The sequence below is a fragment of the Staurois parvus genome, unplaced genomic scaffold (assembly GCF_062004578.1).
Source record: "Staurois parvus isolate SC_StPar_1 unplaced genomic scaffold, SC_StPar_1.0 ptg000244l, whole genome shotgun sequence".
In the NCBI taxonomy this organism is placed as follows: Eukaryota; Metazoa; Chordata; class Amphibia; order Anura; family Ranidae; genus Staurois; species Staurois parvus.
Genome location: NW_028318040.1, coordinates 6,021,643 through 6,046,415, shown reverse-complemented (window position 1 = coordinate 6,046,415; position 24,773 = coordinate 6,021,643). Strand labels below are relative to the sequence as shown.

At 42.4% G+C, this 24,773-nt stretch overlaps 1 protein-coding gene across 2 annotated transcripts in view; it reads right to left on the bottom strand.

Annotated features, from left to right (window-relative positions):
- Positions 1-314: 314 nt before the first annotated feature.
- The window catches only part of BDH2 (3-hydroxybutyrate dehydrogenase 2), a 36,746-nt gene continuing 12,287 nt past the window's right edge, over positions 315-24,773 (bottom strand). Inside the window, exons 5-10 of one of the 2 annotated variants that reach the window (XM_089680530.1) lie at positions 19,268-19,376; positions 17,385-17,445; positions 13,665-13,778; positions 4,590-4,648; positions 4,409-4,501; positions 315-636 (exon numbers count right to left, since the gene is read on the bottom strand). In XM_089680530.1, coding sequence (XP_089536656.1) covers positions 583-636; positions 4,409-4,501; positions 4,590-4,648; positions 13,665-13,778; positions 17,385-17,445; positions 19,268-19,376 — 490 coding nt within the window. In that variant the 3' untranslated portion in view covers positions 315-582. Of the gene's footprint in view, positions 637-4,408; positions 4,502-4,589; positions 4,649-13,664; positions 13,779-14,108; positions 14,339-17,384; positions 17,446-19,267; positions 19,377-24,773 lie in introns of those variants that run through there. The other variant, XM_089680531.1, reaches the window with a different exon arrangement.

The following is a 24,773-nucleotide window of genomic DNA, read 5'->3' as shown; positions in this document are numbered from 1 at the left end:
ATTGAAAGTAAAAGAAAATCCCAAACTTTGGGTTGTTCCCAGAAAAGTAATAGAGGGGAAATCTTCCAATGGGGACACAAGATCTGGTGACCTGGGGGTCCCTGAGGGATGCCCTTAATTTTCAGGGATTTCCTCACACTTACTGTTTTGGCTATGGGACAGGAAGTGAAGGGAAATCTCTGTAATGGGACACAGATGGCAGAAAAAAAAAAATCTGACTGGGGTTATAACCCCTTCCGCTATCTAAAATGAAAAAAAAAAAGTTTAGTCTATATTTCTACTTTAAAGCTATGCATACGCAAACACAAAGGTAATCAAATGTTATGAATTTTTATCTAAATAATTGTACAGTGTGCTGTTACACCATTTGTAAGAAAGAAAAGTAATTGAACATCTGCCTTTCCTGCTTTACAAAACTGCTGCATCAAAACACGTGGAAAATGATCTTCTATAAGAAAATAAATGCATTATTGTGCATTGATTTGTTAAAAGAACATTAGTTAAACTTTAATATAAACTGTATTTTCTTCTCTCTTTCACTTGATGTATGGTAGTACAACTACCCATGTGGGAAATCCAAATTCACAGACTCCAGCCACCATCAATAATATGTGCATTACCGGTCACATAGGCAGCCTGAAAAAAGAAAGAAGTTTATAAACAAAAACATTTAAACCAGTACTAAGCAATATAATGCTCTTTGCAGTAAACATATTTTCAAAAGGATTTTCCAGGGCAAATACCCCTTTGGTCCTTCTTGCTTTCTCTTACAAGCAACATGTTCTGCTGCAGTTATATAGAATTGCTCTAAAAAAATTAAGCTAAACCTGTTGTCTTATTTTGGATCAGTGACTCAAAAAGACAGAGGGCAGAACTGCCAAGAAACTAACATTTTCTGAGGGAATTTAGAAATGCCAAACTTAGTATTCCTTTTGCGACCAGAAGCAAAGATCCAAGGTTTTGTTTTCCTGGAAAACCCATTTCAGTTTATAGTTCTGTAATGGCGGTGTAATAGTGTGTGCAGAACATACCTCTAGAGGATTATGTATGTTTTTTTGAAGTGCTGCTGAATTGCATCTTGATACCAATTACAGGTCAAGACCCAATCTGCATGGAATTTATATTATCTGTTTGTAAGTGTTCTTAGGGCCACAGGAACATGATTTTAAAATCTCCTACATATTAAATTGCTTTTTTTGTACTGTTGCAGGAGATTTTTTCTCTTGAGGTTCAATTGTCTCTGTCAAAATGCTGAGAAAAAATTAGTTCCAGGCTTTACCAGAAGTTGTATACTTATCTTTCTGGTCAGTGGAGAGTGAATTCTTCACTCTTTCACTCTCACAGTTTTTGTAGCTCCTGACTTTTAATAAACAAAAAAATGGCTGGAATTTCACTTTAAGTGTGACTAAGCAAGTAACTAGCCATAAAGTAAGATAGATATAGAATTCCTGCAATAGGTTCATGCTCAACTTTGGAAGTTTTATTTGACAAAAGATAAGGGACACTTGTCCTCCCTAGACTACAGAGTGTTTAGATTATTCTTTACTAGGTTGTTTTGAAATTTGCAGTTTAGACACACTACAAAAGAAGCAGAAACAACGAGTCATAAAGGAAAAAATGCATAGAATCAAATTCCTTCACAGTTGTTCCATAAACAAGTCATGGGTTTTGCTTACTTCTCTGTCTGGGACTTCTAGAAGGAAGCAGAAAGAAGCAGAATTGTTGCTCTACATAAAGATGGCCTAGGCTATAAGAAGACTGCCAAGACCCTGAAACTGAGCTACAGCATGGTGGCCAAGACCATACAGCAGTTTAACAGGACAGGTTCCACTCGGAACAGGCCTCGCCATGGTCGACCACAGAAGTCGAGTGCACGCGATCAGCATCATATCCAGAGGTTGTCTTTGGGAAATAGATGTACAAGTGCTGCCAGCATTGCTGCAGAGGTTGAAGGGGTGGGGGGGGTCAGTCTGTCAGAGCTCAGACCATATGCCGCACACTGCATCAAATTGGTCTGCATGGCTGTCGTCCCAGAAGGAAGCCTCTTCTAAAGATAATGCACAAAAAAGCCCGCAAACAGTTTGCTGAAGACAAGCAGACTAAGGACATGGATTACTGGAACTATGTCCTGTGGTCTGATGAGACCAAGATAAATTTATTTGGCTCAGATGGTGTCAAGCATGTGTGGCGGCAACCAGGTGAGGAGTACAAAGACAAGTGTGTCTTGCCTACTGTCAAGCATGGTGGTGGGAGTGTCATGGTCTGGGGCTGCATGAGTGCTGCTGGTACTGGGGAACTACAGTTCATTGAGGGAACCATGAATGCCAACATGTACTGTGACACACTTAAGCAGAGCATGATCCCCTCCCTTCAGAGACTGGGCCGCAGGGCAATATTCCAACACGATAACGACCCCAAACACACCTCCAAGATGACCAGTGCCTTGCTGAAGAGGCAGAGGGTAAAGGTGATGGACTGGCCAAGCATGTCTCCAGACCTAAACCCTATTGAGTATCTGTGAAGCAGCCTCAAATGGAGGGTGGAGGAGCGCAAGGTCTCTAACATCCACCAGCTCCGTGATGTCGTCATGGAGGAGTGCAAGAGGACTCCAGTGGTAACCTGTGAAGCTCTGGTGAACTCCATGCCCAAGAAGGTTAAGGCAGTGCTGGAAAATAATGGTGGCCACACAAAATAGACACTTTGGGCGCAATTTGGACATTTTTGTACTCACTTTTGTTGCCAGCAGTTTAGACATTAATGACTGTGTGTTGAGTTATTTGAGGGGACAGCAAATTTACACTGTTATACAAGCTGTACACTCACTACTTTACATTGTAGCAAAGTGTCATTTCTTCAGTGTTGTCACATGAAAAGATATAACAAAATATTTACAAAAATGTGAGGGGTGTACTCACTTCCATGAGATACTGTATTTTGAGAGTTGCATATTGTCTCATTGCCTTTTGACAACAGTAAATATTTACCTGTCCTCACTTTCAGCACAAAATCTGAAAACAAGGAGCTCAATCTTTGCTTATGGGCAAGTGGGCGGAGTAAGGCAAAACATTCCTTTTTAGCCATCAGTGCATCAAGAAACACTGGTGCATACCACAGATATTGTTTTACATTTTACAGAGCCAGTAAGACCAACTTGCATACAGCCATTTCAGGCTTCTTTGCCCTCATAAGTGGAATTTGTGGCCTTACTGGCTGTTCGGTGTAAGGCTTGAGTCTAGGGTAACAGTACAACCATTAAAGTGGTTGTAAAGGAAAACAATTGCTAAATAACAAACATGTCTAAACATACTTGCTCAGTGCATAAAATTGCACAGAGCGACCCCAAACCTCTTCTTCTCGGGTCCCCCGCTGGCGCGCCTAGGTACTCCTCTCTGGCTAGTGCCCCCAATAAGAAGCCGCTTTCCCTGGGGGCACTCATGCAGGCTCGCTGCCGAACCCCGCTGTTGCGTCCATTAAAACAGTGGGACTCAGCCCCACTCCCTCATCACTAGCTTTGATTGACAGCAGTGGGAGCAAATAGTTCCCACTACCTCAGCAAAGCCTGTGAGACCCAGAAGTGAGGGGAGAGAAGAGCTGCAGATGTGCAAAGCGCTTGATCAAATGAGGGCTCAGTTAAGTATAAAGGGGGTGAAGGGCCAACACCGATGCCTAAACATTTTTTTTTACCTTAAAGCGGTAGTAAACCACTTGTTAGAAGAAAAAAAAAAAAAGTTTCTTCCTGCAAGGCAATATCATAATGTGCTAGTATGCATTGCATACCAGCACATTATGAAAACTTACCTGGAAAGCGAAGCCCTCCAGCAGTGCGCGGTCACTGCTGCAGAGGATTCCCTCTTCACCTGCTCCTTCTTCCAGGTTTGCAGGCTGTGGCCATTTGAATGGAGTCTCAGCCTCAGCACACAGCTCTAAAGAAACAGCACAGGTGACTACTCCTTCAGAGCGCATGCACCAGTGACGTCACCGACTGCTGCTTACACGAATATCTCGGTGCACGTTTAGGGGATATTCATTTTACCTACAGGTAAGCCTTATTGTAATCTTACCTGTAGGTAATAATAAAAAATGAAAGCTTACTACCACTTTAATGCAAGAAATGTATTAAGGAAAAAAATGTTTAGGCTTTAGAACCACTTTAAGGCCACAGTGAGGTACTTAAAATGGAGATAAAATACCTACCTCTAAATGTGAGATATAGAATTGACTTCTTATAACAAACATTATTTATATGTTTCCAATTCCAGCACAAAACCCAAAAACAAGGAGCTCAGTCTCTGGTTATGAGTAAGTAGGCAGTTATTCAAATAATTTATTTTTGCCCCTTTTAAGTTATTGTTGCAACTAGAACCAACCCCAGATGTAACATTTAAACAGATGTGCGCACATAACTTACTTCATCAGAAGCCAAATATACACAAAGATGTGCTACTTCTTCAGCAGTACACATTCTGCCAGTCTTCTGCCTTGCCAGAAAGTCCTTCAAAGCCTATTCCAACCATGGACAAAACACAACATATAAGCACCAATGTGTTGGTATATAACTTAATTATATTGATATGGTGCTGCCTTCTTACCTGCTCAGGGTCTGGTCTGGCTTGGATTCGTTCTCTTAAAGATGGGGTGTCCACAGTTCCTAAACAGATAGAAAGTATAAACTGGTGGTCCAAAGTATAAGAACTCTTTCTACCCTTCATTCAGCACTTGTTGGTTTCAAAGGGTTTTACTAGAAAGCATACATGAAACTCAGGTATCTGTGATGGTCCCAACACAGGAGATGAGAAGTAGCTATAGAATCACCCTGGTAGCTTATTGAAAATCTGGTATTCGATGTCTAGAGCTGTTCAATTCACCTGGCCCAAATGAGGCCCTTAATTTCAAACCATTTCTGCCTGAGTTTCGCTCTGGGGTGTGTGAAAGGGATTTGTAATTTTTCATCTATTCCATGTATTGTGCCATGTACAGTGGGGCAAAAAAGTATTTAGTCAGCCACCAATTGTGCAAGTTCTCCCACTTAAAAAGATGAGAGAGGCCTGTAATTGGCTTCATAGGTAGACCTCAACTATGAGAGACAAAATGAGAAAAGAAATTCAGACAATCACATTGGCTGATTTGGAAAGAATTTATTTGAAAATTATGGTGGAAAATAAGTATTTGGTCACCTAAAACAAGCAAGATTTCTGGCTCTCACAGACCTGTACCTTCTTCTTTAAGAGGCTCCTCTGTCCTGCACTCATTACCTGTATCAATGGCACCTGTTTGAACTTGTTATCAGTATAAAAGACACCTGTCCACAACCTCAAACAGTCACACTCCAAACTCCACTATGGTGAAGACCAAAGAGCTGTCGAAGGACACCAGAAACAAAATTGTAGACCTGCACCAGGCTGGGAAGACTGAATCTGCAATAGGCAAGCAGCTTGGTGTGAACAAATCAACTGTGGGAGCAATAATTAGAAAATGGAAGACATACAAGACCACTGATAATCTCCCTCGATCTGGGGCTCCACACAAGATCTCACCCCGTGGGGTCAAAATGATCACAAGAACGGTGAGCAAAAATCCCAGGACCACACTGGGGGACCTAGTGAATGACCTGCAGAGAGCTGGGACCAACGTAACAAAGGCTACCATCAGTAACACACTACGCCGCCAGGGACTCAGATCCTGCAGTGCCAGACGTGTCCCCCTGCTTAAGCCAGTACATGTCCGGGCCCGTCTGAAGTTTGCTAGAGAGCATTTGGATGATCCAGAAGAGGATTGGGAGAAAGTCATATGGTCAGATGAAACCAAAATAGAACTGTTTGGTAGAAACACAACTCGTCGTGTTTGGAGGAGAGAGAATGCTGAGTTGCATCCAAAGAACACCATTCCTACTGTGAAGCATGGGGGTGGCAACATCATGCTTTGGGGTTGTTTCTCTGCAAAGGGACCAGGACGACTGATCCATGTACAGGACAGAATGAATGGGGCCATGTATCGTGAGATTTTGAGTGCAAACCTCCTTCCATCAGCAAGGGCATTGAAGATGAAACGTGGCTGGGTCTTCCAACATGACAAGGACATACCGCCCGGCAATGAAGGAGTGGCTTCGTAAGAAGCATTTCAAGGTCCTGGAGTGGCCTAGCCATTCTCCAGATCTCAACCCCATAGAAAACCTTTGGAGGGAGTTGAAAGTCCGTGTTGCCCAGCGACAGCCCCAAAACATCACTGCTCTAGAGTAGATCTGCATGGAGGAATGGGCCAACATACCAGCAACAGTGTGTGCCAACCTTGTGAAGACTTACAGGAAACGTTTGACCTCTGTCATTGCCAACAAAGGATATATAACAAAGTATTGAGATGAACTTTTGATATTGACCAAATACTTATTTTCCACCATAATTTGCAAATAAATTCTTTCTAAATCAGCCAATGTGATTGTCTGGATTTTTTTTTGTCATTTTGTCTCTCATAGTTGAGGTCTACCTATGATGCCAATTACAAGCCTCTCTCATCTCTTTAAGTGGGAGAACTTGCACAATTGGTGGCTGACTAAATACTTTTTTGCCCCACTGTATGTATTATTTTATTTATACCGTTTATGCTTTTTCCTTGGCGTTTTCCTTTTTGTATCTCAGTAATACTCTGTATGTACCACTTGCATCATTATGCTATTTTTTTTATATTGAAGGGTGGATGCTCTCACTGACAGTCTTGGGGTGGTCTGGCGTTGCCATCCACCACCCGACACGCACGGGTCCCCCCAGGGTTTCTTTCCTCAGGGGGGCCTTGTGTTTTCCAGCCTTAATCTTGGGTATCTGCAATATGCGTTCTCCCCAGCAGGGGTCAGCATACCCTTTTTCCTGGGCTGCTGGGTGTGTTTGCGGTGCCGTTGTTGGGCCGCGGCTGGTTGGATGCGCCGTGCATACACGTGATGTCACCTCGTGGTGGCGATGCATACTCGTGGGGCCGGGGGACCATGAATGGCAGCCATGATACTGTTTGTACAGCAAGATGGGGGGAGAACCAATATACTTAATTACTTACCACATTTGGTGCCAAATAGTGACAGCTGCTCATTGGCATGTGAGCATTGAATCACTACTATTTATATTAGATCTTTGGCACTTGCATTTCTCTTGGATAATCCTGAGGTGGCTACATGTGAGATACATAGAGGTACTATTGGTGAGCATCTTACAATGTTTTAGCATTCCTATACGCTCCCCTTATGCCCTGATGATCAGTGTACATGTCCCCTCTGCGGAAATCTGATTACCGGCTCTCCTCTCAAGCTGTAAGCGTGACAGCTCGAGAGGAGAGAAATGCCGATGACCGGCATTTCCCTGTTTACATGTGATCAGCTGTGATTGGACAGAGCTGATCACATGACCGAGCCACACATCTTCGGCTCTTTCCGTGATCCGCTGTGTCCGAGGGACACAGCGCACCACCGATCGCCGCGCATGCGCAGTGAGAATGGGAGGACGTCATATGACGTCCTCCCAGAACGAGAGAACCACCTTGTGCCCGTCATATTACTATATGGTGGGCGGGAGGTAGTTAATGGCAAAATTTTGGCCGTGGCACTTCATTGGTTTAAATAAATAGATAATAACAAATATTATAAATAATTAATAATCAAGTTTATACTTCTCTTATCAAATAACAATCATATAGCTTAGTCATTAACCACTTGCCGCCCAGCCACTCTAGAAATACGGCGGCAGGGCGGTACGGCTGGGCAAAAGCACGTTTTAAAACGCGCTTTTGAAAAACAGGTAGGGGGCACGCCGCTGCCATACCTGCACCGCCGATCCCGGCCGCGGGTGTCAGTCGCTGGGTCACAGCCGGTCATTACCGGCTGTGACCCGCCGATTAGCGGCAATCACTGACAGAGAGCAGGGCTGCAGTAGCTCTGCTTTCTGTCAGTTCCCTGACAGCTCCTGACACGCTGATCGGGAGAGAAGAGTTTATCTCTCCGGATTAGCGTGTCCCCGTGCAGTATACACCCCTGCCCCCTAGTAAAACACTCCCCTCACACAGTTAACCCTTTCAGTGAATAAAAAAATTAACCCCTTCCTCCCGAGTGCCATTAGTACAGTGTCAGTGGTTTTTTTTGCAATGATCACTGTATTGGTGTCACTGGGGATGTCAGTGACCCCAAGTCAGTTCCCCCCGTGTCAGAATGTCCACCGCAGTCCCACCATAAGTCGCTGATCGCCGCCATAAGTCGCTGATTGCCGCCATTATTAGTATAAAAAAAAATTAAAAATCCGAGTATCTTTGCCGCCATTTGTAAACGCTATAACTTTCACGTAAACCAATTAATTTACACGTATTGGGTTTTTTTTTTTAGCAAAGACATGTTGCAGAATACATTTTGGCAGAAATTTATGACTAAATTTGATTTTTAAATTTTTTTTTACTGGAAATGTTTTATAGCAAAAAGTCCAAAATATTGTTTTTTTTCCCTCAAAATTGTCAGCCTTTTTTTTTTTTATAGCGCAAAAAATAAAAACCGCACAGGCGATCAAATACCACCGAAAGAAAGCTCAATTTATGGGGAAAAAAAGGAGGTAAATTTCATTTATGTACTGTATTGCATGACTGCGTAATTGTCCGTTAAACTAGCGCAGCGCTGTATAGCAAAAAAATGGCATAAATTGCAGTATCTATACCATAGTTTGTAGACTCTATAACTTTCACACCAAGCAATCAATATACACTTATTGGGATTTTTTTTTACCAAAAACATGTAGCAGGATACATTTTGGCCTAAATTTATAACTAACTTTGAGTTTACTATATATTTTTTATAGCTGAAAGTAAAAAATATAGTTTTTCTTCAAAATATTTGGTCTTTTTTTGTTTATAGCGTGAAAAATAAAGCGCACAGGTGATCAAATACCACCAAAAGAAAGCTCTAGTTGTGTGAAAAAAAGGACGTAAATTTTGTTTGGGTGCAGCATTGCATGACCGCGCAATTATCAGTTGAATTAGTGAAGCGCTGAGTAGCAAAAAGAGGCCTGGTCATTAACCTCCCTGGCGGTATGATTAGTTCAGATTTTTGGTGCTGAAAGCGGTACCATTTTTTTGCATGGAAATATGTATTTTTTTTATTGTAGGCTGTAATTTTTAGGAAAAACTCACTGAAATCTGTCCGAACAAGAGTCTAGTAAACATCCCGGGTATGATAAAATTTGAAACACAAAATCATAAATTATAATTTAATAAATAATCATAAAAATAATATAAAAATAAAAAATTTAATTCAATAATATAATCAAACCAAAAACACTGAAATGTGAAATAGAGCGCCAAGTTCGCACATTGCTGAGCTCAGTCGCAAAATCGTTTTCAGTTTCTGATGACGAATTTCCCCCACGAATCATTATCACTCAATTCTGCAAGTGGTTCTGATTTACTATCGCTGTTCTCTAGCTGATCTAAACCGCTTTTGACCTAAAGGGACACTTTTTGGACGCCATGGACATTTCTCAGTTTCCAGGCAGAAAGAACAGACAAAATGCAGGCAGGGCACAGGACAACGCACTAGGGACAATATGTATGTGAAATAGGTTGAAACAGCAATGTTTTACTATGTAAAATGTAAAAAAAAAAAAATGACATTTTTTTAAAATTTTTAAATTTCCCGCCGCCGGCGGCGCCCGTACGTCCCGACGTCACAGGGACAGGACACAGAAGCCGGATGCCGGCATCGGCCGGAGGAGATGGCCGGGGACGCTGCAGGGGACACATCGTGGGAGCGCAGGGTAAGGTAAGTGAAGAACACATGCCGGAGCAGCGCCGCATGGTATTCCCGAGTGTAGCTCGGGGTTACCGCTTTTGGTACTGAAATGTTACCCCGAGCTACACTCGGGAATACCGCCAAGGAGGTTAAGGGGGGTAAATCCTCAGGAGGGCAAGTGGTTAAGGACTAGAGATCAAACTGAATAAATATAACAACAGTCCTCCCTTTAAATGTAAAGGGTGACAATACCACATAACGTGCCTTGCGACAAAAAGGGGAGGGAGCTCGTTGCACTGACACGGACCAGCTGGCAATCTCCCGCCGATGGAGCTCCTATATATATAGTATATATAATGAGCCCCACTTTCTAGAACTTTCCACTAGTCATGTGACCTTCTGGAATTTTCTCCCAGGTCACGTGCTACTTGTTTTCCCGCCCAAACTCTCTTTAAAATTTAAAGGCACAGTAACCTTATATATATGTATATACATATCTCTTTTTTTTTTTTAACCCCTTGACGCCGACGGCACACAAATATGCGGACTCACAGAACTGGGCTTTTTTCCGTGGGGCCGCACATTTGTGTACCTGTCTTTGTGCTGGGAATGCGCCGCTCGGTGCACTCCCAGCACAGAGACCGCAGTGTCACTGAGAGCCCCGGGTCCCGTTCTAATGATCGGGACCCAGGACTCCCGATTCTGGGTCACGTGATCGCTGTGATAGCCTCTGATTGGCTATCACAGTGATCAGTCCCTGTGCAGCCCGGCCCCCTTGTTTTTTCTCTCTCTATGAATGGAGAAGAGAGATACATTGTATCTCTCTAACTCCTGACATAGAGAGATAAAAAAATGTTTGTTAAAAAAAAAAAGAAAAAAAAGATAAATATTAAAAAATAAAGAAAAATACCTAGATCAAGGTTTGATCTAGTTCAGTACCAGGGTTAGTGTTTGGGTCAGGGTCAAAGGTCAGGATTTAAAAAGAAATTGGTATCAGTGTCAGTTAGCGTTAATGTCAGTGTGTTTTAGGTAAAAAAAAAAAAAAAAAAAAAAAAAAAAAGACAAAAACAAAATGCGCACTATTGTTTCTGGGCTGTACTACGGGTACAAACAACAAATAACATACACATATATGGTATCGCTGCGACTGGCAAGAGCTGGAGAATGTATTTTGGGTTGTTCTATGGAGGTAGGTTATGGTCATAACAAGAAACACACTGCTAAATAAAAGAAAAACAATTTTTTTTATTTTACTATTTTGGGCCAGTTTTCCTTTGATAATAAAAAAAAAATTAGGAGCTATTCATTACCATTTACCACCAAATGAAAGCCCAATTTGTCCAGAAAAAAAACAAGGTATAATCCACCTGGATGTACAAAGTAGTTGTGATGATATGTACGGTTTTACTAACACATGTCAACGTTGCAGAATTGTGCTTAGGCATTTATATTTGTTTTACCCTTAGGCCTACCCATGTTATTGGGCCCAAATGATTTAGCCCTCTTAATGCAGTCCTGGAGATTTATCATCCAATAACACAAAAGCACGAATTGGATAGTCTTAAGGAAAGACTGGTAAGCTGAAAGGTAATCTTATTCGGGCAAATATTGGAGTCAGAACATATAAAAGGACATTGCCCCAACTTCCTATATAACTTTACATTTAAATATTGGTCCATTGGGCTTATTGTTATGTGCAGCAGCCCTTGCAACCTCTGAAAAACTATTTGTGGTCGATCTCTTTTCAGAGTGCAGTTGACAGGCAGCTGGGAGGCGATATGTTTTAACCTCAAAAAGGCTCAACTACCGTGTCACAAATGCATACATTGCAATGGTTCCAGGGCTATTGCAGGATGACCCCATTAACTTTAAGGGGTTGCATTCTATGGCAGTACTGCCCACTGAATGTAACAGGGTATTTTTTTATTTTGCCAAGGCCAGGGGAGGAAAACCTACAGCTCAACTGCCTGCTTTTACCATCCCTTGACTGCAAGCGTGAACAAACACTTTCTCCACTGATGAAATATTAAGAAGCATTAAAATGATTGCTGCGCATATAACTAAGCATCGTACATGCTATTTATATTTTTTCTGACCTGCATGTTCATAATAGAAAGGAACACATCGGAGGATGCATCTACGCTACCGAATGTCCAATAGTCCATTCACACTTAAAAACGATGATAGTGCATAGATCCCTTTAATTAAATCAGTGGTTCTCAACCTTCCTAATGCCGCGACCCTTTAATACAGTTCCTCATGTTGTGGTGACCCCCCCCAACCATAAAATTATTTTCGTTGCTACTTCATAACTGTAATTTTGCTACTATTATGAATCGTAATGTAAATATCTGATATGCAGGATGTATTTTCATGATTTTACATTTACCCAGTAATTATAATTCATGAAGTGTCGTTTTACCTCCAATACTTCTGCTTTCAACACAGTAGCTGCTTTTAACAGAGTAGCTGATTTCAACACAGCAGCTGCTTTCTTCACAGCAGCTGCTCTTTACACGTGTGACTGGTCCACACAGGGGCAGACTGACAACTCATGGGGCCCCCGGGCAATAGGGGATCATGGGGCCCCGGTGTCCTCACCCACACTCAAACCACACCCAAAAAAGCCTATGAAAAGGTACCAGGGGCATCTCATGGGGCCCCCTACTGACCCCGGGCCCTCGGGCAGTGCCCGAGTTTCCAAATGGTCAGTCCGCCCCTGGGTCCACATAAGTACATTATGGTGCCAACCCTGTCACATACACCTGTATTTGTATGGGCTGTTTGTGATGGGGTTGGCGCGATGATGTCATCACGCCGGGTACTCGTATGTGGGTGTATCTGCATGTGGGCTGACCTGCCTGGAGACGGATAAAGGAGCGGTGTCTCGATTCCTAAGACCATCGGAAATATGTGTTTTCCAATGGTCTTAGGTGACCCCTGTGAAAGGGTCATGCGACCCCCAAAGGGGTCGCGACCCACAGGTTGAGAACCGCTGACCTATGTTTTCTTCCACTAAAAATGTTTACATTACAGTGGATATAATAGAAAACCTTTTTATTTTCAGGAACGTGCAGGAAAAATTGCAGGAAATGGGAAGTTAAAGTTTTTAGACTGATGTCAATTGGGTGACTGCCACTAGCGATCCTGCCACTGACAATTTGATGAAATTACCAGCTGCAGGATCGCTAAGCGGCTGCTTGTTTGTCCCTATGAAATCAATCCCTCTGTATCTGAGACAAGGAGATGTCACTCCCATCGCTAGTGATAGAAGAGAATGACAGGCAGCCTGTGTACACACAGAAGTGGAAGAGCTGAGTGCGTCAGTGGGGGACCCAAGAAGAGGAAGTTTGGGGCCACTCTGTGTAATACCATTGCACACAGCAGGTAAGAATAACATTTTTTTTTTATTTTAGGAAGAAAAATCTAGCTTTACAACTGCTTTAAATTTGGTAAATCTAAATATCACCCAAACCGTACTAGCCGCTCCTCGCAAGACCTCCTGCTCTCTAGCTCCCTTGTCTCCTCCTCCCATGCTCGTCTCCAGGACTTTTCCAGAGCTTCCCCCATCCTCTGGAACTCTCTACCTCTATTTATCAGACTATCGCCTACTCTGCTCACTTTTAGGCGATCTCTGAAAACCTATCTCTTCAGGGAAGCCTATCCTGCCCTCAGGATAATAATCTTCTACTCTTCCAACCAGTCCATCCCCCACACCTTACTACCTTTTGTACCACTAGCCCCTCCCTCCTAGATTGTAAGCTCCAAGGAGCAGGGCCCTCCTTTGCCTCTTGTATTGTTGCTGTATTGTCTCCCGTTATATTGTAAACCGCTGAGCAAACTGTTGGCGCTATATACATCCTGTATAATAATAATAATAATAATAATAATAATGGTACCATACTGATATTGTACATACCTGGGCATATACAGTTACACCTTATTCCTTGATCAATGAAATCTGCAGCAACCGATTTAGTTAGACCAATCACAGCAGCCTTTGATGTGCTATATACACATCTATTTACCACTCCTAGAAAAAAAAAAAAAATCATAGTAAACATACTCAGACAAGCTGATCTACTAGAAAATGAAAATGAAGTTCCAAAAAAGTTACACTTGATTGCAGTAGGCATATTATGAACAAACATCGTGCCTTCAAGGATATGCTGTACATTTATCTTGTTTATTTTTCAGGTTATAGCACTAAATGGGTAAACTTGTTGATCAATATTATTTATTATTTATTTCAGGTACTTATACAGTGCCATCAATTTACGCAGCGCTTTACATATATATATTGTACATTCACATCAGTCCCTAACCCTCAAGGGGTGTACAATGTAAGGTCCCTAACTCACATTCATACATACACATACTAGGGCCAATTTAGACAGGAGCCAATTAACCTACCAGCATATCTTCGGATTGTGGGAGGAAATCGGAGTACCCGGAGGAAACCCACGCAGGCACAGGGAGAACATGCAAACTCCAGGCAGGTGGTGCCGTGGTTGGGATTCAAACTGATGACCTTAGTACTGCCAGGTGGAAGTGCTAACCATTTAGCCAATATAATCTTTATATGTCCGATTTCTATACAAAACACAGCTATAGGTTGGAATGCAGCAGTAAGTACAACATAGAAATAAAATAGATCTAAGCAGAATCAATAAAATCTCATACAGTATAAGCTTTAAAACATTAATGTGGTTTCAAAAGTTGTTTAAATTGTTTTTTAATCTGCAGCTTGTGTTAAACTGATTGTTTTTTTTAATTAAAATAATAAACATGTTATACTTACCTGCTCTGTGCAATGGTTTTGCTCAGAGCGGTCCCTTTCCTCCTAATCTGGGGTCCTACTAGTGCTCTTGGCGCCTTCTCCCTTCCAAATGCCCCAATAGCAAGCTGCGCGCTATGGGATCACTCATGCAGTGCGCTCCTGAGCCAGGCTGAGAGCATCCATAGACACTCACAGCGAGGCTAGACCACTTCCCTCGCTCCCTCCTCACAGGATTTGACAAACAGCAGAAGGATCCAATGGTTCCCGCTGCTGCCTCTATGACCTGTGAATGCATAAAGAGAGGAGAGTGGGGCTGCTGGCGGGGACAGTTTTTAGCCAGTTTGCCCCAAGAGGGAGGCTCAGGAAGGCCCTTAGCAGTATGCCAATATGAATATTTATTCTAATAAGCAGGCGGGTATTGAAGGAAGCTGTAAAGCCACACTAAAATTGTGGTTTCACTGTCCTGGTTCTGCAGTGTGGCAGAAGTGAATAATTACAAGAATGGATTAAGACCGGGATCCCACGAATGCGGTGCGTGACACTGCATTTAATTCACACAGAAATCGCACAGCATTCCTGTGCAAATTGCATCATATCTGCACCAAAAAGGTGCAGGACCCTTTTTTTAACACGCACCTGAATCGCATGAATGTTCTCACCTATGCAATGCGATTTCTGGCAATCGCACTGCGTTTTGCAACTTGTTTCGGGGTGTCAATTTAACATTGACACCCACACCAGATCACATGAACACCAAGTGATTGGTGGGACTTGAGGGAGTCTAATCCACATTTTCACAGCTCTTACTGTGAAGAAACCTTTCTGTATTTGGAAATTAAATTTCTTTTCCTCCAGACGTAAAGAGTGCCCCCTTGTCCTCTGTGATGATCTCACAGTGAATAGCTCTACACCGAGTTCACTATATGAACCACTGATGTATTTATACATGTTGATCATATGCCCCCTTAATCTCCTCTTCTCAAGAGAGAATAAATTCAGTTCCTCTAATCTTTCCTTATAGCTGAGCTCCTCCATGCCTCTTATTAGTTAGGTTGCCCTTCTCTGTACTTTCTCCAGTTCCCCAATGTTATTTTTGTGAATTGGTGCCCAAAATTGAACAGCATATTCCAGATAAAATAATATCTCTCTCTCTGGAGTCTATACCTCTTTTAATACAAGAGAGGATTTTGCTCGCTTTAGAAACCGCAGCTTGGCATTGTATGCCATTATTAAGCTTGTGATCTACCAGAACTCCCAGATCCTTCTCCACCATTGATTTCCCCAGTTGTACTCCCCCCTCGGCTTATAAATTTGAGACATGCTGTAAGGACATTATTTCACTGCACAGCTTGGTGTCATCTGCAAAGACTGAAATGGTATTTTTAATCCCAGACCCTATATCATTTATAAATATATTAAAAAGTAAGGGTCCCAACACTGAACCTTGGGGTACACCACTGACAACCGTAGACCATTCAGAGTATGAATCATTAACCACTACTCTCTGAATACAATCTTTTAGCCAATTTTCTGCCCATTTACATACAGATTTTTCCAAGCCTGTAGACTTTACCTTACACATTAGCCATGTGGGGGGAACTGTGTCAAACACTTTTGCAAAATCCAAGTATATCACATCCACCGCCACCCCTCTGTCCAAGGTTTTGCTCACCCCCTCATAAAAAGAAATCAGACAGCTTCTGTCTTTCATGAATCCATGCTGTCTGTTGCTTAAAATATTTTTTTCCAGCAAGAACTCATCTATGCGGTTTTTTATTAAACTCTCCAGTTCTAACTAAAGATCTATATAGGAGAATCAGGACCTCCCTCCTCCTGCTGGTGACTTCTGTAGTGATGCAATGAATGATTCTTATCATTTATCAGGTCTGTTGCAGTATGACCCTACTGCCACTTTAACCACTTTCATACTGGGCCCTTTCACCCCCTTCCTACCCAGGCTAATTTTTAGCTTTCCGCACTGTCGCATTTTGAATGACAATTGAGTGGTCATGCAACACTGTACCCATATGAATTTTTTATAATTTTTTTCCACACAAATGATTTTTATTTTTTGTTTACACAATATGATTGCTTATACCAGTGAATTTTCACTGGTATAAGCAACCATGTTTACTGAATGAAATTGATTCATTCAGTGTGTATTATTGTGATTAGCTGTCATTGGCCACAGCTAATCATATGGTACAGATGGGCTGCTATTGGCCCTGATCATACTATGTGATCACAGTTGCGCACGAGACATTCTGGGAGGACGTCATATGATGTCCACCTGGAATGACAAACGTCCTGCCCAGCTGCCATTTTACAATAGGCTGGGTGGAAAGTGGTTAAATTATAAACTAGCTCTAGTCTACCATACCGCAAAGGCTTCCTGCACATAGTACTGATGTTTGAGCATTACCATTTCTGGATGTAACTTCAGGTGTTTGTGTTGTGTGCATATGCGCATATAATACATTCCTAGGCCAAACCCATTAATACTTATGCTCATATGCGTACATTTGTGCATATTTACGTGTACTAATGCAAAATACTGACCAGGAATGCAGATTATTTTTTTACTCAACAATACACACTGCTTGTTTACTCGCATTCCTATTCCTGTCTTTGGGGCCAGAAATGTCCATTTCTGCCTCAAAACCAGCTTTTGGAGCATCAGGTATCAAGCCACAGATTCCTGAGCCACCATTGAAATACATGGTATTTTAAATGTTGTGTGTTTTGATGCTTTGAGTTACAAACCACTCAGGTGTGAATGGGGTCTTAGTTGTTAAACGTTTGCTGGTTTACTTGCTCACCAAAACAACTGAAGAAAGGAGATATAACTGCTAGTGGTACCTTTAATGCTGGAAGCCACAGAAGACATGTTGATGATGTTCCCAGACTTTTGAGCAATCATCTAAAAACATAACATAAAATCACTATCACTTTTTCTGCATCTATATGGTCTCATGTAGGAACTTACAATAACAGTTACACACTTATACTAACTATGCCTGTTCTGCTCCGGTAACCAAGGACAAATGCCCAATAAACAGAGGATAGGGATCTCATTTATTTCTTTAGATGCTAGTGTTCTGTCCTCCGCAGATTTCGGTTTATATTGGCAGCAGATTGGCACACATCCAGTACATACATGTGTTCCACAATTGCAGTATGTTTTGAACACACTTTTTCACACGTTCAGATATTACTCAATAGTTTCAGTACAGGATTGTGGGTATAATTTATTACCATTTCACTGTCAATTTCTGGCAAAAACCCAATATAAACAAAAAAATGCTTACAAGCTTGCACATGCCAACTAAGGTTTAGGAAAAATATTATGCTCTCTGGCTAGCATGAGCATTGTGGGATGTTTCACAGCATTAGATGCTGCATAAAGTCCACTGTTTCATTAAGACAAACCTTGTCTGGCAGACATGCAGTAACATAAGATCAGTATAGGCACACTGTACAGAAATACTAACAAGGAAGCAAAATCTATATTCAGCTGCCATCATGTGCATGCACATTGTATGATAACCTTAGAGCTGTGTTAAACCCTAAAGCAAAAATTATATTGCAGCTTACCAATTCTTAGATGTGATGGCTGTATTAGTTTTCTTTTTTAGGCTCTCTTTCATTTATTTTCACCTGGTGATCCTGCCAGTAAGTCTGTTGTTTTGCAAAAGAGTAACTCTTTTGCAAACACAGCAGTCAGAGTATTGAGATAAACAATTCACTACTGCTTGCAATGATCAGCTTTTATCTATTCATTTAAAATTTTTCCCAAAAGAAAAAAAAAACTGTTGTAACTGCTTGTGTAACTAATTTAAGCTCAACTCCAGTTCACACTGCAGTTAGTGTATCCAAATCTGCTAGTACAGGTAACACTCCCCTCCCCCCAGACTGACAATGATGCTGATCAAAGATGCCCCCCTTCATTCAGAGTGCGGGCACTATAATACAGGAGGTGTGTTAATGACCAGATCACCAGGGGAAAACAGAGGTAAAAAGCCAAAAAAAGGTTAAAAGATACAGATGGCAATTACCCTCTTTGGACAAACAAAAAAAGAACTCTTGATTAGTCTGTGCCGACAAGTGGGGACCAAAACACAGGGTTTAAAGTGGTTGTAAAAGCTGAAGTTTTTTTTTACCTTAATGCATTCTGTGCATTAGGGAGAAAAAGAAACTTCAATGCTCAATTCCCTCTCCCCAGCCCCCCTTATAATTACCTGAGCCCAATCTCGATCCAGGAGATATGCATGAGAGCAGTGGCTCTGTCATCTCCCTCTCTCCTCATTGACTCCCTTGTCTGTCAATCACATCCAGGGAGCAGAAGGGCAGGGTTTAGCCACCATAGCAAGCTGCTTGCTATGGTGGCACTTGGCAGAGGGGAGAAGCCAGAAGAGCCAGCGGGGGACCCGAGAAGAGGAGGATCGGGGCTGCTCTGTGCAAAACCCTTGTTTGTTTTTTAAAAAAAAAAGTAAGGTTTACAAACACTTTAAATATAAGCTTAGGCAGGGTACACATGATTACTTGTTAGTAATGGAATTAAAAAAGTAGCATGATCATGCAATTTAATAAATGTACGATTATACATGACTGTGAACGATTTTTGCAAACCATTTTTTCAGAAAAAATGCAAAAAGTCAAGGGTTGCGCATTCTTTTTCCTGCTGTATGAAATAATATGAAATAACACTTATAAAATGTATGAATAAAACAATGACAACTTGCTTTTGGCAGGAATGTTTTGATCATGAGATACATGCTCCGCACATTAAGATTCATCGTAAAGTCCCAGTGTGCTTCTTCACAATCTAGAATGGATCCATGGTGGACAAAGCTGCACAACAGATCACAAAGACAATCTAAGGCAATACTTTAATTGTTTTTCTTCAGACACAATGCAATCTAAATGCATAATTTATTTAGCTTTTCCCCACTCACTGTCATCCTGTAAAAAACATTAGCTAAAAATCTAATACCTAGCAGTGGCAAAAGTCTCCTTCCAACTGCTGAAACTTTAAGAGACATGCGGCTGAATGAACCCTGCCATTGCTTAGGCCGGGTGTCGGCAACCCGCGGCTCCAGAGCCGCATGCGGCTCTTTTTCATCTTTGCTGCGGCTCCGGAGCACACTGCCCACCAGGTGACAGGCAATAGGGTTTCAGTGGTCGGCAAGCCGCGGATCGCAAGCCACATGCGGCTCTTCTGTGTGCCGGGCGCCCGCTCCCCTCCCTCCTCTCGGGCGGCCGCCTCAAAAGTCAGGACTCTTTTAATCCGGCCCGCGGAGCGTGGAACATTAGCTGTCAGGATGTAGGCGGGGCAGCCAGGATGTAGGCGGGGCAGCGTGACGAACTCCTCTCACAGTCCGCCCTGAAGACCGGAACACAGCGCGGGAACACAGCGAGAGGAACGCGCGGAGCAAAGGTAAGTGAATTGAGACAACATGGGGAATTAATTATTATATGGAGGATTAATTACTATGGGGGATGAATTACTATATGGGGGATGAATTACTATATGGGGGATGAATTACTATATGGGGGATGAATTACTATGGAGGATGAATTACTATATGGAGGATGAATTACTATATGGGGGATGAATTACTATGGAGGATGAATTACTATATGGGGGATGAATTACTATATGGGGGATGAATTACTATATGGGGGATGAATTACTATATGGGGGATGTATTACTATATGGGGGATGAATTACTATATGGGGGATGAATTACTATTGGGGATGAATTACTATGGAGGATGAATTACTATAGGGGGGATGAATTACTATGGGGGATGTATTACTATATGGGGGATGAATTACTATGGGGGATGAAGTACTATATGGGGGATGAATTACTATAGGGGGTATGAATTACTATATGGGGGATGAATTACTATATGGGGGATGAATTACTATAGGGGGGATGAATTAATATGGAGGATGAATTACTATATGGGGGATGAATTACTATATGGGGGATGAATTACTATAGGGGGGATGAATTACTATATGGGGGATGAATTACTACATGGGGGATGAATTACTACATGGGGGATGAATTACTGTGGGGGATGAATTACTACGTGGGGGATGAATTACTACGTGGGGGATGAATTACTACGTGGGGGATGAATTACTACGTGGGGGATGAATTACTATATGGGGGATTAATTACTATATGGGGGATTAATTACTATGGGGGATGAATTACTATATGGGGGATGAATTACTATGGGGGATGAATTACTATGTGGGGGATGAATTACTATGTGGGGGATGAATTACTATATGGGGGATGAATTACTATAGGGGGGATGAATTACTATATGGGGGATGAATTACTATATGGGGGATGAATTACTATGGGGGATGAATTACTATATGGGGGATGAATTACTATATGGGGGATGAATTACTATAGGGGGGATGAATTACTATAGGGGGTATGAATTACTATATGGGGATGAATTACTATGGGGGATGAATTACTATATGGGGGATGAAGCCAACTGCACGATCCTGTATATAGCATTAAGGTAAGAAACAATATATGCAGTGTCGGATTTGTTTTAAATGTTGCAATGGTTTTGCGGCTCCCAGTCTTTTTTTTCCCTTCGGAAACGGGTCCAAGTGGCTCTTTATGTCTTAAAAGTTGCAGACCCCTGGCTTAGGCTATATGTACATGCAAAGATGCTGAATGGCTGCATTCAGCCCAGCAGCCAGTCAGTGGCTGTGCCCACACTCAGATCCCCTCTCCTCCCATGGTTCTTTGCATAGATTGCAACCGGAAGAACGACTATTGTGGCTCCTTGGTATTAGAGGGGGATTGTTAGCTAATTTAAAACGTATAACTAACTAAACTAAGAATGTTGTTCCATATTTTTTTTCTCTGCTTGATCTGCAAAATCAGTTACAAATGATTACAGTTTTCTTTCCTTTTCATTTTTTTTAAGCGTTTCTTAAAGCCAGAAAGTTGGAATGTAAATGAAAATAGCTCTCATGTCTGTGATTGTTTTTTTTTCTACACAATTAAACATTTGAATGAATATTTTCCAAGAGTGGTGATTCTATACTTTTTTGCCAGGGGTTGTATATTAAAGTATACGTACACACAATAAGTAGAAACTCATAATCATGTAATTTTAATAGACATTGTAAATCTTTTCAGATCTGCTGCTTTCATAAAAATAATACCTGTCATGAAGGTCTTTTTCAAGCACTTTCTGTTATAAGGTGACAGCATATTTCTCTCTCTTAACTGTTCTGCATTTTCACTCTGCCACAAGCACTATGCATACACACAATACACAACCATGGCCTGCTGTTGTCATTGTCAGGAAGGTGGACGGGCAGCGAGATGACCTCACCATCTCGTCCAATCAGAGGAAGCTTGGTTTTCATTCACAAAAATACTAGACTTTTCCTGAATGGCAGAGTAACACTAAGCCCAACTCTATTTATCCAGCAGAAGACAAGATGTCGCCCATTCTGCTGCCACTTACTGTATGTGGCCACTGCTACTTCAGTCCTTTACAACACTCCCAGCAGCCACATTGTTCTGTAACATAAATAGTTAGTTTGGGCCCAGCTTGACCCAAACAAACTACTTAAAGTGATATTTAATATGGAATTCTACTTTAAAGAGTAGCCTGTTTTTGCTTGCATTTTTTCCTTTGATTTTTACCTAATCAAGACTCTTCTCTACATTGCTGCTGGAGCTTTGCATCTTTGATGGTAGCTACCTGGTGCAGTTGTCCTTAGTCTGGCTTTTTGAGTACCATTGCCAAACCCCACTGGACTGGATGTTGTGTGGATAGACTGGAAGTGACCTTAGAGCCCTGGGCTCTGCATAGGGTGCTTTTGAGACTCTAACCTGTTATAAGTTAACTTTCAAGGTCCAGGTCCATTTATACAGCCTCAGAGCTTGCTGGTTGGGTTGAGTCCTGGGAACTATCTCTTTTACATAGGCTACTGGGCACTTTTATTCCCTGTTCCTGACGATTTTGCTGCAGACAAGAGTTAACACTTTGGGACAAAGTGCTAACATCAGCCACTGGGTATAGTGTCACCCGCGCACTCTTTTTTGCCATAGAGCAGCTTGCATCACAGAGAATTTTGAACTTCGATCTATTCTGTCTGCCCACCTACAGAGATTTTGGTCACTTCTGGCTATCTCCTACCAGCTGTCCTTCAACAACTGAGGCCTTGCTTGTTACCTTAAGCGTTTATGTTGCCTCACTGCCATATGGTTGCAATATGTCTAGTTTTACATCCAGTGGTTGGGAGGGAGTGGGTCAGCTGGTTGGAGGTCAATCCCATTGTAACAGGTGCCTCGAGGTTGCTTTCTGCTAATGGGTCTGGGGCTCCTTGCAGCATGCCTACGGATGTTGCAGACATATGCAGCCTGGAATCATGTTACACTCTGCTCTGAGTGCTCTTTAGCTCAGCCAGGTGTGGCTGGGTCCTCTGCCTTTTCAGCTGAGGTCAGTACCACAGTAACAAGAGACTTTATGGCCCAAATCACCGACGTATTTGCTGTATTAGTCTTCAAAGAATTTCTCTTCAAACCTGTTTTTTCAATTATTTCTCTATAGAGACTGGAAGCATCCTGATAAGTTTTTTGCTCTCCCTAAGTGCTTATCGGCCTTGAATCTGTTTGGTGAGGAGTTTGTACAAAAGTGGGCCCTTCCCGCTGTGGATTCATCTATTTCCTACCTTAATAAGATGCTTAGTATACTAAAAGGAGGTTGCACCTGTTTTCAAAAACCAAACAGATAAACCCTTGTTCACTTTGGCAGGTTCTGCCCTTTACTCTATTGCTGGCTTCAGTAGGTTTGGTATCACCTGGTGCGGTGTCATCCCCTGCCTTACTACAGATGCCCCAATACCCCTCTTAGCCCAAATCCCCCTCACAGCACATATCCTCCCAAACTTTCCTCCTACTGTAGCACATATCCCCCATCTTAGCACATTATTCATTACTCAGAATCCTACATACCAGGGGCAAACTGACCATTTGGAAACTCGGGCACGGGGTCAGTAGGGTGCCTCATGAGATGCCCCTGGTACCTTTTCCATAGGCTTTTTTGAGTTTTGGCCCCATGATCCCCTATTGCCCAGGGTCCCATGAGTTGTCAGTCCGCCCCTGCTACATACTAACACATATCCCCTCCAATCCCATCTCCTAGCACATATTTTTCCCCAATCCCCACTCCTAGAACATATTCCCCTGCAATCCCCACTCCAAGCACATATCCCCCCCCATCCCCGCTCCTAGCGCATATCCCCCCCCCAATCCCTGCTACCAGCACATATTCCCCCTTCCAATCTCTGCTCCTGACACAGGATTGCTAGATTGATCCTATGTCATCTGCTGTATAGAGGAGCATTCCACTGACAGGAGGGGGAGGGCACAGCCCAAACCTCCTCCTGGCTCTCTACCGCTGCCGCCTGCTGTCTGGACTTTACTGCACCAGGCAGCCCTCTCTTGTCCTGGCCCTGAGTGCAGGAATGAGGGAAGGAGGCTGAGCTCAGTGGACCAGGTACAGTGTAAATGTAGCCAGCCATGGTGTCCCCTGGGTGTGGTCCAGACCCCCCACACCCCCATAGTGACACCACTGTATCCTATTCTGGCTATGACTTTACTAGGTCTTGTCTGAATCATAAAATTGCCTTAAAAGAAATCTAACCACTGCTGCAGTTGATCACCTGCTTATTGAATAAGTGGAACAGATGGCTGTAGCGTTACCCTCAATTGTGACAGTTTGTTGGAAGATTCTCATCTCATTTTTGACGTGTCCCACATAGGACTGAGAAGTCTTTTTGTTTCTCCTCTACCTTATTTCCACACCGAGACCCCCTCAAGTTTGGCTGCAAGCCAACCTACAAGGTTTGGCACAAAGTCTGCCAAATCTTCAAAGAAGCCTTCCTCAACAACTATTACCTTTGCGGATGCTCAGACAGCTGGAATTTGCGGGAAGCCAGGTGCAGGTGTTGTATTTTTGGGCTACAAACTGGAGTGTTCCTTCCTGTTCCCCTCCTTGTCTCCCCCACCTCCAACCTTCTTGAGTCAATGTACAGATTGGAAGATCCCCATTGATCCCTCTTGTGTGTTCAAGATCAAGGTGTCATTGCCCCAGTTCCTTTGGCAGAACAGTTTCAAGGGTTTTACTCCAACCTGTTCACTGTTCCCAAACCTAGAAGGGACAATGGCCTTATCTTGGATCTA